Source organism: Chinchilla lanigera, unplaced genomic scaffold (genome assembly GCF_000276665.1).
Source record: "Chinchilla lanigera isolate Chin_1 unplaced genomic scaffold, ChiLan1.0 scaffold00005, whole genome shotgun sequence".
Taxonomy (NCBI): domain Eukaryota; kingdom Metazoa; phylum Chordata; class Mammalia; order Rodentia; family Chinchillidae; genus Chinchilla; species Chinchilla lanigera.
The window spans coordinates 18,252,952-18,267,982 of NW_004955406.1; the positions used below are offsets into that span (position 1 = coordinate 18,252,952).

The 15,031-nt window shown below is 35.0% G+C and overlaps 1 protein-coding gene across 1 annotated transcript in view; it reads left to right on the forward strand.

The window, feature by feature from the left end:
- Ralgps2 (Ral GEF with PH domain and SH3 binding motif 2) overlaps positions 1 to 14,786 on the forward strand; it is a gene marked incomplete at its 5' end in the record, with an annotated part of 106,151 nt that extends 91,365 nt beyond the window's left edge. Inside the window, 4 exon segments of the mRNA XM_005374939.2 lie at positions 648 to 740; positions 6,106 to 6,211; positions 8,712 to 8,803; positions 9,456 to 14,786. Of these exon segments, the coding sequence (XP_005374996.1) occupies positions 648 to 740; positions 6,106 to 6,211; positions 8,712 to 8,803; positions 9,456 to 9,485 (321 nt within the window). The 3' untranslated portion in view covers positions 9,486 to 14,786.
- Between the last annotated feature and the right edge of the window lie 245 nt (positions 14,787 to 15,031).

Here is a 15,031-nt window from a genome sequence, read left to right on the forward strand (position 1 = left end):
AAAAAAAAAAAAAAAAAAGCAAATAGAAGAGAGAAATCTAGATAGAATCAGGATTTAACTAGTCTGTGATAGGAAGAATAAAGGCATGTATATCTGCAAACAGGCAGCTGGAATTGGTGCTGGGAAAATGAGGTTATTCTCACCAGAATTCATCTTTCTCCAGGAAATACTATATGAAAGGAAAGTACATCAGTTTGAGGTTGATGATCGTATTTTTATCAGTAGGAGTAATTGTGTGCTTTCTCAAGCAGTAGTCCACTACTGTGATATGGTACCAGGTAAACAAAGTTAGGTCTGACTAGGGGTTCGAGTTTTATCAGGGAAGAGGAGCTTTTTTTGAAGGGAATGGGTACAGCACTAGACTAGTGCCAGATCTGAGGGAAACAGAGGGACAAAGGAGGTGATCATAGTACTAGATAATATTAAAAAGTGAAGAATTCTTCCTAATAAGATCAAGAATTACCTGAGTGAGAGTAGTAGAGTGTATTAGCTGAGAGTGATAGAGGTAATTTGAGTTAAAGATTTCAGAAGTGCTACACCTTGACTCTGAGATTAAGACTTTGATGATTGAAGAGTGATACTAAGAAGGTAAAGAAACTGAGAAGCCAGCAACATTTTAATAGTATATTCACATTTATGCTTTCCAGGTAGCATCTTGGACAAAATATTGGGCTGCCTTGTGTGGAACACAGCTTTTTTATTATGCTGCCAAGTCTCTGAAGGCTACAGAACGTAAACATGTAAGCATTTGTCCTCTTAATTCTTAGCATTCTTTCATAGCCTCTTCATGGTTGTAAAGAAAATAGTCTTAATATGGCTCCAGGTCTGAATATGGTAATGAAATTATTTTAATTTAGTAAAACTATTCCAAAGAAGATCTTGGAATAACACGTACATTTTGAAATTCTCTTCCATTTTTACATTGCAAGTGTCAGAACTGCTTATGACAAATACCAGTCTTGGCATCAAAGTTTCCTCACTTCTGAGTTTTTGGTTCAAAACCTGTAGTCTTGGTTCTGAGTATGTAAAATGTGAAAATTTGGAACGAACATCTAAAGTCCTTTCTCCGTGTGGTAACCTTCTTAACAGTGAAGAGGAATGGGTGATTACATAATACTTGAAAGGAGCCTCTTGGTAACTCTTCTCATGGTATAATCTTCCTATAAATCCCTTTTGCATGTTATTTTGTTTTGTTTTTTCTATGCTGGTGATAAAGTCTTTAAAAAGAACATATTCCCGTGTTGCATTAATAAAATCCCTTTAAGAAGAATTATTTCTAAGTCATGTGCTAGAGGGAAAGAAAATTAGTTTACCCTACTGAGACAAGGTAATTACTAAAGAAAGCTATAGTTCCTTTTTTCTTCTTACACATTTCATAGATGACCCTGTGTAAGTCCGAGAAGCTGTATTTTCTTCTCACAGTGTTAGCTCTTTAATCAAACAAAAGGTATAGCAGAGAACGTTTTTGGCCTAAATGAATGTAGGAAATGCCAGAAGATCATATTGCTTTATCAACCACCAGGGCTTCTCATCACTTTCCTAAATTTCATGTTAATTGTTGCCTTCCTTTTCATTAAAGTGTTACCATCTGTTTCCTTAATTAATACATTGTGGGTGATTTGGGTTCTTCTGGTTCTTTGGTGCTGGGGATTGAACCAAGGACCTTGGTCATGCTAAACCCCAGAGCCTACCACTGAGCTTATGCCCCCTGGAATCAGTTTTTGATGTTGTTGTTAATAAAATCTTTATTTAAATTTTATACAGAACAACCTGAAGTCTGCATAATGGCTTAACAGTTACCCAGGGGTTTACATCTCAATACCGTGGTTCTGGGATTTGGGGATCCACACAAACACAGGCAGGAGTATGAAAAGAAGAAGGGGCCAGAGCAGGAGTGTGTCTCAGCCTTTCCTAAAGAAGAAGCAGGAAAACATTCTGAGTCACTGATGAAACCATATTCTTATCAGTGACTTTTTTGTGTATTACTGTAATTATTTAGCTAGCTCCTTGTGCTGAGGTAAAGATCATTCTGGCTGTGAATGTTTTGGTACCCAGTCTAGTTCGCATATGCTAATACAGTTTAAAAGTGAAGCCATTTCTATTATTAAAAAACAAGCCCACATACCCTAGAAGGCTATACTGATTAGTTTTACTAGAACATTTTACAGAGTAGTTACCTCTGCTGCTATACTTACAGGGGTTTGGGGTGATATAGTTAAATATAGTAAGTAATTTTTCACATAGCCACCTTGAGAAACTTGTTGGGCAGGTTTCACTTAGTTTACTATTAGAAGTAGTTTTTCAAAATAAAATATTTGGGTTTTTCTAGGTTTAATTAGAGGCCAATTAAAGGTATAATTGAATTTGTCATATGTTAATCAGTATTATTTTCTGTTTGGCATTGCTACTTATATATCCTCATGTATATAATATTATAGTTTGCAGTTAATTATACAAGGTTTCTGATAAATATTTATATGAAGTAATTTAGAAATTATAATAGGTTGTGAGAAAATACGATCGATCATCTTTTCTAATTAAAACTCTTCAGAACAGGATAGAAGTTATATAGACAGGTCTCTGCATATATTCAGTATTTTTTTTTTTTTTTTTTGGTTTTTCTCGGGTACCGGGAACCGAACTCACGACCTTGCGCTTGCTAGGCAGGCGCTTTGCCGCTGAGCTAAATCCCTGGCCCCATATATTCAGTATTAATTTGAGAATTCAAAACAACATGGCACAGAATTGAAAGCAATGATTTTGTTTTCTGTGGTGATCCTTGTGAGTTTTGGTAGTAGGTAGCTATATCACTAGTATCAAAGCCTCTTTAAGAAAAGTCTGTTTTTCAGGGATATCTTCTGTGTGTTGGAGATTCTTGGTTTGTGTCAGTCTCAAGATCCTACCTTCCCAGTTAATTAAGAGTGGGATGTTGGTTTCTGTTTGGCTCTGTCCTCAGTCTTCAGGTATAGGGCTGTGGTGAGGTTATTGCCCCGGAGCTTCCCAATATTGTTACCCAAGGGAGAACAAGTGATTACAACAGATGTGACATTCTAGCTGCAGAAGTACAATTAGCAAGAATAATGGCATCAAGCAAAATTTAGAAATCAACACACTATGGTAATTATTGATTGTGTACTTTAGACCCTAGAAACAGTTTATAGTTATATAACAGGACCAATCATAAATTAGGAGTTTGTATGCAAAGTGTTGCCCCTTTTTATAGGTAAATGAATGCAACTAGAGACCATACTCATAAGTGAAATAAATCAGATCCGCGTATGTAAACATCATACTTTCTCCCTAGTATAAGAAACTGAAAAAATAAATAAGATCCAGAAGGGTACAGTAGATACTATAAAAGGGAAAGAAACTACTCAAAAGGAAAGAACAACTAGGATGAGGGAAAAGAGAAAAGAAAAGAGGAGGAGAAAATACACACACACACACACACACACACACACACACACACGATAGCTAAGATAATTGTGCTACTAATTTCTATTAGTTCATTAAAAGGAACGTTTGGTGCTTATATTGTCTGATGTTTTGCATGCGTGTATCTGGTAATCTGAGCAACTGCTTTGAAGATACAATATGCAATGTAATAACCATTGTTAATTTCCTATTATCTTGTTTTCAAATTCTGTATCATTTTTGGTTTTTCTCTCTTTAAAATTAAAAAAAAGAATTAAAAGCAATGATACAAAACATTTTAAAATTATTTTCTAAGTTCAAATACAAGCAAATTGGAAGAATACATCTCCTATAAATAATAAAGGGTTAATATCACTAATAGACACAGTACTATGTCTTTTATGTTCTTACCAAAATTTTTAACCTCTTATCATGAGGAAATAAGAAATTCGTATTAGGGAACATGGTGTGGGACAACCTGAATTCTTAAAAAGATCAAAATTCGGCAGCCAGAGAAGGGCTAGGGGAACAGGAGGGACCGTTATAGAATAAAGATACTTGGCACTAAAATATGTTTATGGTAGGGTTTTTTGGTTTGAGCTGTGGGGCATAAAGTATGTTTGGAAGAGTGGCTGGCAGAGAAGAGAGACTATTTTATTCAGTCCCTGTTTTTGAATGTTTAAAAATAAAAGCATACACACTGAAAAAATGTTTTTAGTAGAAGCATATTTATTTTAAGAAACAATTTAACACCAGAAAGCCACACACACACATTGAATGCATAGAAAAAAGGCCTGAGGAGTATTACTCCCAGTGATGATTAATCCTAGGAGTAAAGTGCGATTCAGCTGTTAGTCAAGGAACATTACAGTGCATATCTGTTTTCATCCCTCACTATTACGGGGCTTATGTTACTTTTTTTTCTTAAAGAAGCAAAAGTTTTGAGGAAAAGAAGAAAATCATGCTATTTATGAGCTGTCAAGTGTTTTGTGGTATTGCTAATTTCATTCTTCATAGTATTAAAATTAGCTAGATTTTTAGCTTTTTTTTGTAGTCTTGTTACAAATGTGCTTTGTTAATTCTTTTTCCATTTTCTTTTCATTGTGAAACATACAAAGTAGATAAGCAAGTATGTAGTACATTTTAAGACATAGTAAGTCTTAGAGAATGTTTATTCCCTCACATAAGAAACAGTGTGTCAAAGCTCTCCCAAATGACAGCCCCTTCCTTCTTCATCGGCAATCCCCACAGACCGTCACTGTCCTGAATTTCTTGTTTTTCTTTTAGAGTTTTACCACATATATACTTCCTTATACAGCACAGTTTTATTTTAGAATGTACCTGAGTGGGTCACCTACATATTCTTAAGCATAAACTGTTTTACTTATTATATTGTTGAGATTCATTGTTCTTTTATGCACATAGCTGTTACTTTTCACAACTGAATAGTCTTCCATTTCTGCTCAACCTACTGTTGGTGAATATTTAATGGTTTTTTCTGTTTCTTTGCTAGCAGTATCCCTGTGAATATTTTTGTGCACGGGTGCTTTATCTAGATTGTACACCTGAGGAATGCAGATGCTTAGCTTTACAAGAAAATGCTACATTAAGTTGCACAGTCACCAGTAGTGCAGTGAGATTCCATAGCCTTGCCATACTTTTACTATCAAGTGTTTTCTTTTTTTAAATTTTTTTTTTTTGGTTTTGGTTTTTCTCCGGTACCGGGAACCGAACTCACGGCCTTGCGCATGCAAGGCAGGCGCTTTTGCCGCTGAGCTAAATCCCCAGCCCCACTATCAAGTGTTTTCATCTCAGCTAATCTAGTATGTATAAAATGTTACCTTATTATTTTAGTTGGTATATCTGGTTTGACCTTTTTTCCATGTTTTTTGGTGATAATGTTTCTGTGAAATACCTAGGTGAATACTTATTTTTACTTGCAGTTGATAAAAAGTTTGTGTATGTCCCAGTTGTAGGTCTATTAGCAGTGATATATTGAGATTACTTTTCTCCATTTTGTTTGACTGAGCTTTTTACTCCCTTTGTGGTATCTTTTAGCATCTTTTTAACACACTACTGTACTCAATTTGCCAGTATTTTGTGTATTTTTTTCATTCATGTTTATGAATGAGATTGACCTAATTTTCTGTTCTTTTATAGCAGCCTTTTCTCAAGGTTACAGAAGTGTATCTAAAGTAATAATAATAACAAAAGAATAGCTGGCTATAAAAGCTAACATGCGTATAAAGATACCTTTTTTCTTTTTTTGAGAAATGCAAGTAAGGATGTTATCACTAATAGTTGTCTGATAGCCCTGATGATTCAGGTTAAGAAAAACAAAACTATAAAATGCAATTGTTTCCAATAAGCAGCAGCACAGTAATTAGGAAAAAATAACATAGAAGAAAGTTAGGTTCATATAAGGTTCACTAACATGCTCTTTGGAAATGCAGAACAGGACAGTTAGGCTCTGATGAAAAGTTGAGCTGGGAAAGGTCTGGAAAGTAGGATACTATCTGGAAAAGGCATATTTAGATGCATTTACTAATAAAAGGTCTCCAGTTTACGGGAACCAGCTAGAAGTCACAAATTCTCTCTCATTAGGAAAAACTGAAAATACGCTCTTACTTGTGCTCAGAATATGATTTTTCACTAATTATCACTGTTTGTTCTCATTATTTTATATATCAGTTCAAATCAACATCAAATAAGAATGTGTCAGTAGTAGGATGGATGGTGATGATGGCGGATGACCCAGAACATCCAGACCTCTTCTTGTTGACCGATTCTGAAAAGGGTAAGTTGTTAGAATCCTTAGGGCTTAAGGTAGTGTGTACACCCAATTTCTGATGAGCCTAAACCTAATGTAACTAGAATACTCAACAGAGGAAGTATTTGTTTTATTTTATTTATTAGGAGCTATTTTTCTCACACGTGTTTTTTTTTTTTTTGCTGTTTTATTTTATTTTATTTTTATTTTATTTTATTTTTTATTTTAAAGAATAAAAGAAGGATAACATAATAATAGGGGGGACTTAGCAAATTACAGACAAAATTCTCACACGTGTTTTAATAAACGGTATTTTTAGAGCCTTTCAAAAAAATATATAAGCATAAGCTTAAAGATTAACAGGCCAACTAAATGGTAAAAGGATATACAGGGAGGGGCAGAATTTGAGAATAAAAGCCCATTTTTGTTTTAAAATCTCAGAGACTGCTCTTTTATCAGTTATGTAACTTACACCACTTTCTACATTAAAATACTTTACATACAATATACAGATACTTTGGTGAATACACTCACTGGCTATAAACGCAGTTGTCAGACTCCAAAGTTTGTGAAGTTAATGAGAAAACTGCATGTTAAACTATTTAAAATCACATCCTGCTTCTGTCACTACACGGTCAGGGTCCATAAGAAAAGGTCCCTGTGGTTCTACTCTTCCTTTGTAGTAACTACTAGCTATTGACAAGCCCCAAAGGAAGCTGAAAAGAAAATTCTTCCACACCTCCACAGAATTCTCCATTACAGTGACTTACTGTAGTGAAGTGCTGTATTTGTTACATTTTGATAATGTCACACTGTATTCTGACCTCTCCTTATTTAGATGCTATTTTCATAGTGTTTGCCTATACCAATGTCTTCAAGAGTTTTACCTCTTCAGTCTTCCAGCAGATTTAATATTTTAATATTTAGATCTTTGATCCATTTCAAATTTAGATTAGTACATGGTGAAAGATGTGGGTCCAGTTTTAATCTTTGGCATGTGCAGAGCCAATTCATCCAGCACCATTTACTAAAGAGGCTATCTTTCTTCCAGTGAATGTGTTTGGCACCTTTGTCAAAGATAAGGTAGCTGGGGGGCTGGGAATTTAGCTCAGCAGCAAAAGCGCCTGCCTGGCATGCGCAAGGTCGTGAGTTCGGTTCCCGGTACCGGAGAAAAACCAAAAAAAAAAAAAAAAAGATAAGGTAGCTGAGTATGTCTGGAGTTGTTTCTGCATCTTCTAATCTGTTCCATTTATCTTTGGGTCTGTTTTTTTTTTTTTTTTTAAGTACCATGCTTTTTTATCACAGGAGCTTTGTAATATAATTTCAACTCAGGGATTGTGATATCCCCTGCCTTGCCTTCATTGCCCGTGATTGCCTTTGCACCCACCCTCCCACAATGCCAAAGGCATTATTTATAAAATTGTAATTTTAGGATTTTGCTAATAAATTTTTCCTTCCATTTTTCATAGCCTGTAGAATAGACAGGATTTTTATGAAATCTATACTAATGGTCTTTTTAGGAGGAAGAGGAAGTAAGTAAATTATAGCTGTGGCCAGCAGATACACACACAGATATACCTGTATTCAAATTGACATAATAATGTCTGTATCTGGATTCAGCAAGCAAAACAGTATTACCTGACTTACTAAGCACTGGGTGAAGAAAAAGTAATTGCTCTGAAAAGGATGAAGTTCTTTGTTAGAATCTCAAAAAAGAAAAAACTGTGTAATGCTTAAATATAGTCAAGTTCTTGAGTTGCTGAACACAGAAAGGAAAGTAGAATCTTGTCTGAGTTGTTAAAGTTAGAGCAGTTGAATGATGTTTCTCCCCACACTAACCTTCACTTTATAGCCATATAAAATATCTTCATTATTTGTCAGTCTTCCATTGAAGTCAGTTTGGAGCTACTGAATACACAGAACATAGATGCTTTCTAATTTCCTAAAAGGTAAAAATCATATCCTGCCTCCGTCACTGCATGCTGCAGGGTCCATCAGAAAAGATCCCTGTGGCTCTATGATTTTCCCAGAGCGCCATCAGCAAAACTGAAAATCTGCAATAATTTTGGCAGATGTCTTCTTGTAACTAAAACTGTGGCCACTATTGATACTGTCTGATTGATCTTTAAATTAAAAATGTGAAGTTCTACATATGTTAAAGCATTTAGGCATGTAAAAATTGAATACCGATATCTAAAGTATTTAGATCATCCAAGTAGTGTTGAAGAACGATTTTTCTCTGGTCTTACCCACATAGATAAATCTAGAGAAGCCAATTGTTTTATTTAGATATTATTCTTTACATGGAATTTCATTTTTTGCGGACATATTATGAGGCAAAACAAAATTGACACTATACAAAAGAACTAAAATACCATCCACAGCATATTTTTTCTGGAAAATCAGGTGTTAAACAGAATTCTAAAACAGAACCCTACTCACGTTTAGTTCACTCAAATATCTGACAGAACTATGTGGTATAGTACTTAAATTTTTGTTATCTTTCATTTGATTTTGGTAATTTTAGGAAATTCATACAAGTTTCAAGCTGGCAGTAGAATGAATGCAATGCTGTGGTTTAAGCATTTGAGTGCAGCCTGCCAAAGCAACAAACAACAGGTGAGATTTCTCTTTAATTCTCAGTCCATAACTTAGGAAACTATTGAAGAGTTCCAAAGAGGCATAAGTAGTTTTCTTCATGACCTGGGAAAATGGGGTTATTTTTATTCTTTTTATGGTTTACAGCAATCAGTAAGACATGAAGTCCACATTTTAGTGAGGAGCTAGACAGTAAACAAGGGATAAAATTTCAAATCATAGCTGTATAAAGAAAACAAAATAGAATATTCTATTGTAGATATTCTGTACCTAAAATGCTGAGAGTAGAGCCAAATAGATGAAAAAATGTAGATAAATAAGGGTAGGCAGCAGAGATCTCTCTGAGGTGAGGACACTGACTTGAGTGAGAAGGAGGAGCAGGCAGCTCGAGCGTTAGGGAGGGCCGAGTGCTGGGAGGGGAGCAGAGTCCTCACCCTTTCCTCCCAGCCAGATGCCAGTTTACTTGAAATAGCTTATTACTCACCTCAGTGATTTTTCTCTCTCAAATGTTTTTAAATATAATATTCACTATTCATAATTAAAATATCCGTCACATTTCTTTTAAAATATATTTACCTAAGTAAGAAACATTTGGACTTGCCCACATGACACAGAAAGAAATACTAGTTTGAAAAACAACTTGTAAACACTTCGTAATGCTTGTAATTTTTAGGTTCCTACAAACTTGATGACTTTTGAGTAGAAGCGTGGGGAAGATGAGGTGAATCCCTGCTTCTGGATGGGAGTGGGACCTGATAAGAGCGCCAGCTGCAGACCATCCGTGCCAGGAAGAACCCTAGGCGCCATCTCAGCCTTTGGAGTTCTGAACCAAAAAGCACTCATTTCAGGGAATGAAGTGAAATATTCCCAGAGAACAAATTGGAGTTACAAAATAAACTGCCATGAACCATGGTTCTTATCTCTGAACTGACCTGTGGAAACCACTGCCTTAAAAGAGTGAAAGGAAAACCAACATGAAACACCAAATAGTGTGTGTGAATCTTCTGGCGGTGCTGTGCTTGAAATAGATCGTAGCTAATTTGCATTTCTTTTACCTTGGTACTAATTTCAGAGGGGGGAATCATCTTTTTTAGATACAGTTTAAAAAGAAAAAACATATTTCTTACGGATTACACCAGGAGCTGGCTTTGAACTGCAGAGAACAGGTACTTTAACTTAGGGATTATACCAGCAGCCACCTGCAAGGTTTGTTCTGCCGCCACTCGTGTGTCCTCACTCATTTTTCTAACATGAAGAGTGTAGGAATTAGAAGTGTTAAATATGTAAGTTGTGGGGTTTGTTTGAGATGGGAGGTGTTTGTTTTGGTTTAGATAAGGGGACAAGGGGACGATACCTTAGAAACACTAAACTTCAGACTTTAGTGCTATTAGGGGGGAACATTGCCTGCAGGAGGCACAAAGGCCAAGAGTTCATATGCCAGGCAGTTTCTTAAAAGTAGGCTCCACAAAACATGGTTGTTTCTAACTGGGATTAAAGCTTAGCGTTACATGAATTCATTGCTGGACCACAGATCTGCCTAATAGAGAACTGCAATCCCAAGCTAAACTTTCCTGAGAAGATTTTACAGTAACTAGCCCCTTCCCTCTCGAGTTGATTGGATTAACCCTTTTCCTAGTCACAGGTGGTTTTTATCAGTGAGGGTGGTAATACTGATATTTCGCCAGGATATTTTCTTTTACAGTGTTTAATGTGCATAATGCCAGTTTTTGTTGTCTTTGTGATTATTCACTTCTTTTTGTTCAATATGAGATTCAGTTTGTACATGTTTAAAAGATTATTTATGTTTTATCATAAGATAATAATTTTAAGAGGGCTAAAGGCAAAAGTTGGAGGTTCTGGGAATCTTAAGTATCAAACCCTTCCTTCTTACATGACTCACCACGAGCATACTAAAACATTTTTTCTGAAAATTTACTAATAGTTCCCTTACATGAAACCATATTTTGGCAGCAGTTGACTAAGCTGTTTTGACAGAATTCTTCTATGCAATAATGCGTTTAATCTCTAAAATAAATGTTGAGTTTAAAGTTAAAGAAACAAAAGGATGCAATACCTTAGAATTTTATAACAGCAACAAAAAAAATAGCATTTGAATAGAGATTCCACGTTGGATATTATATCCTTATGAGGCATCACAAACTTTGGGCCTCACATAAATAAATCCTTAAGAGAACTGTATCTGTATTGTATTTTTCCCTCAAGTCCATTAAAAGAAAATACATGTTTAATATTTAGCTAAAAATGTGTCCGAAGGAAAGTGAGAGCTTTTTCTGCCTGTTATGTTTGTTTATAAATTTGGTTTTGTGTTTGGAAGATGTTAAGAGTTCAGATACGTTTGTCATATGATAGAAATACATTGCTTCTGAGTTTTAGTGACAGGCTAAAGAGGAAAAAATGTTGCCTGTGCTGAATGATTTTTTCAGTTAATGATCTAAGTTTAACCCATGTTGGGTACATAGAAAGACGTCATCCGCATAGCCAGCAGTATTACTGTAGAGACCTTGCACATCTTTTGTTTAGCATTTGTTTTAATTTCCTTACTTTATTTCTTTCTTGAAATAACTTTAAGTGTATTCCTTTTTTAAAAAATTGTGAATAAAAACCCTGTGGATTTTGTTATTTTGTTTGTCATAAGTAAGCTAAAGTAGACATGTCTTAGTTTAACCATATCTGTGGAAATATGCAACTGGAAGTCACAGACTGACATCACATAGTTTTGCCAAAGACAGCATTAAGATGGAAGGTGTGTTTGATATTTTCAGCTCTAAACAGTGGATGCGTATATAGCATAAGCATAGTGTTCAAATTCAGTTAATAGTTCATGGATAGAATTGTGGCCTCTGGCTGACTGAAACAACCCAGTAGTGCAGTAGAAATCACTATTTTTCTATCTTCATTGTTCCATTCAAAAGATCAGACATTGCTTTTAGGGTTATTTTCTCATTTGAAGCAAATTTGAAAAGAATTGAAGTGCAGGTGAGTTTTGATCTGTAATTCACAAAATATGATTATAATTCAAGCAAATAAGTCACCAAACTGTATTAAGTAGTTTATTAGTGAGAAGATGAATCTTTTTACTGTCCTCGGTTGTAAATTAATGACTCAAAAGGTAAACATTTCCATAAATGTGAAGCTCATTTGTTTCCACCCTAGTCAAGAACTCATTAGAATTTCAGTTAAAATTTAAATTAAGCTGGTGTATAAACATGATGATTGGCATATTTTATGTCTGGTGTAGTGGTATACAATACTAGCCAAAATACAATTTGAGGCATTTTTATTTAATAACTTCCTATAAACTGTAAAAATAACTACCTAATGACCTCCCGGAGCACTATTTTGGTTATGTATCTGTCCCCTTGTTCAAGCTCTGCTTATTTTTCAGAGTACTATTTTTACCTCTACTCTGTAAAAATTGAAAGAGAACTGATCAAACTCACCTTCCCATTTTGTTTTCCTCATTGTGTAAATATTATTTGTATAAACATTACAAAAGGGATCCAAACAATGAGTTTGAGTGTGTTGTTTTTTGTTTTTTTCTTTTCTCTTCCCCAGGCATGTGCTCCATTGATAAATACTTTTCCTGTGTGGAAAACGCCATGTAACTATTGCACTACTGTATATATGCACTGCATTGGTATTGGGTCTTTCTGTATGTCAAGAGTCAGGATATTTATTGTTACAAAGCTTTTGTAAGTGGCCCTTTTCCTCTTGTAGAAGATGTATAAAGGAGCCCAAAAAGTATTACTGTTATGGAAGGAAAAAAGAATGGAAAAATGTTTACAATCTCTAGTATATCTGTTAGTTGAACTGGGGCCCTCATCGCCTCTTTCTGGATTATTAGAATTTACCTGGCCAAACGCCTTTTGTATAATTTTTTTTTTCCTAAGGTTAAATCTGTAAGGTCTATACATTTTATTACTGAAAACAAAACCATAGACCATCATTAATTATAAATGAATACTGCATTAATCCATTGGCATTTTAAAAGAATTCACCTTTTTTTTTGAGGCACATTTATTTATAGCCAGTTTTTGAGCCACCATATTATCTTCTGTAAACAAGGGATGCCAGGGTTTCTTAACAGGAGATAATCTAAAGAAATCCTCTCCCTCAAAGGCTTTTGACATAATTGGATCCCTTTTTGAAAATGGAGATAAATTCAACTGTATCAGTGGAACAGTAATGCTACTGTTGCATGAATCAGTCATACAAAGCAAGTGATGAGGTTTGTCTGACTTCTTTTAGTGACATTTTAGGGTTGGTTTTTTTCCCCTCTTTTTTGTATTGTTTTGTTTCAGACTTAGTAAATTTATGATTTTCTAGCCATAGTGGTATTCTGTTTTCTCTTAAGCCTTTGATATACAAAAATTGCTATTAAATCACATTGTTGACAAGTTACTTTCCATGTGAACCTTTTCAAAATGATTTAAATTACCTTTTGGATTTGCTCCATAAAAATGGCTTGTGTCTAAAATGACTTTCTATTTAAAGGGTTCTAGTGAAAGAGATACGTGCATACAAACTTCTACTAAATGTATTGAAAGCATTTTCACTGCATCTTTATCTCAAGTTGCAGTGTGGGGAAAGTTTGATCAGTGCCTTACCAATGAAGACCAATTTCGAGCAGTGAGTATGACAGTAATCATTTACCCTCTTACTTCAGGAGTGTGCTATCCCTCTCTCCACCAGCTTAATCTTGCAGCAAGATTTAAGGAAGTCTGTACCAATACTGCCAAGTACTTGTTGCAGTCCTCCTGATTTTTGAGTCTTTTTTTATGCAAGTTCTGTCCCAGTTTCTCTCCTTTCCAGGTAGAAGATTAAAAATAAATCCACTCAAACCAACCTTTGGATAAACCCTGTAACACAAGAACATCCATCCAGCTGAGTTCATTCTTTATTGTGTTGTGTTGAACATAGATTTAATGATAAGGCCTCCTTGGAAAACCCCTAAAAAATAAAATGCATCCAGATATATTTGGGTTTTATTAAAGTATTGAAATCTTGTAATGACAGTCCTTTGGGCAGAAATGAAATGTATTTCGGTTTGTTCTTACACTTCAGAAAGACCACCGAATCGAGTACTTAACTTGCCACTTACTGTTTGCCTGAAAACATTATGCAAGAAAGTAAAACAACTCTGGTATACAAATTAAAGGGAATTTAAGAGACTAAACTCACTTTCTCAGTGAAAGAAAAGCTTAGAAATAGTTTGCTCCTCTGAGATTTTGGAAGACCTAGAGCAACTGTTGTTTATCTGTGTCAAGATACTATTTTCACATTTTTTAAAGGGCTAGTATGTTCCAGAGTAGGCTAGTAGATAGTCTTTAATCCCAAATGAAAGGGTTAACTGGTCCTTGAGGGTTATTAGCAGAATTTAAATTTTTATTTTAGTCACTTAGACTGCAAAGCAGTGGTGGGATTTAAAAAACAATGTATTTAGTGTGTTTTAGGGTGGAATTTCTTTCCTTAAACTATAAATACTAGTTACGTTTTAGAAACCAGGCCACAAAATACTGTTTTCCCTGAAGATACCAACTAGAACTACTACAAATATAGTCCAATAATTATTATTATGTGTGACCGTAAAGTAGCTGATGTCATCAAACTTTCAAGTGTTTCTATACATTATTGACATTTTTGACAAATTACTGAAGCATATGTGTAAGAGGCCAGCAGTCTGGTTCACTACAGTCTAAAGGGAATCGGAAATCTGGAGGGATAAGTATCCAATGATGGTAATACACAGGAAAACACAAGCCATTTTTATTCTTTATCCCAGTCAACTTGAGGTATTCAAATGATGAAGCTTTCAATTGCACTATGACCTTCTTGAGTGATGTGCAACTTGGTTCCTCTCACTTTTTGTTTCTTTTTAATATGCAAATGTGAGTGTGTGATCTTCAGCGTGTTTGCATAAGCTAACTTAAAATGAGTTTAAGTTTTCTGAAGTATTTCTATTGAAATAAATCACTAAAAATTACACATTGTGTGAGGATGTTTTGTTACCATCTTCGCATTTTTATTAACTTTGAAAGTGTAAGTCAACTTTAACCTGATTTTCTTTTCCCTTTCAAAAGTAGTTGACAGCGATCATAGAAAGTTCTGCCCGAATAAACTTCAGTTGCTCTTCTGTAGCCCAGAATGAGTGTGTGATGTGGCATATGGGTCTAGGGACAGAAGGAAAATGTAGAATATTTCCACCTCCATCTCCACCCCTGTAAATAT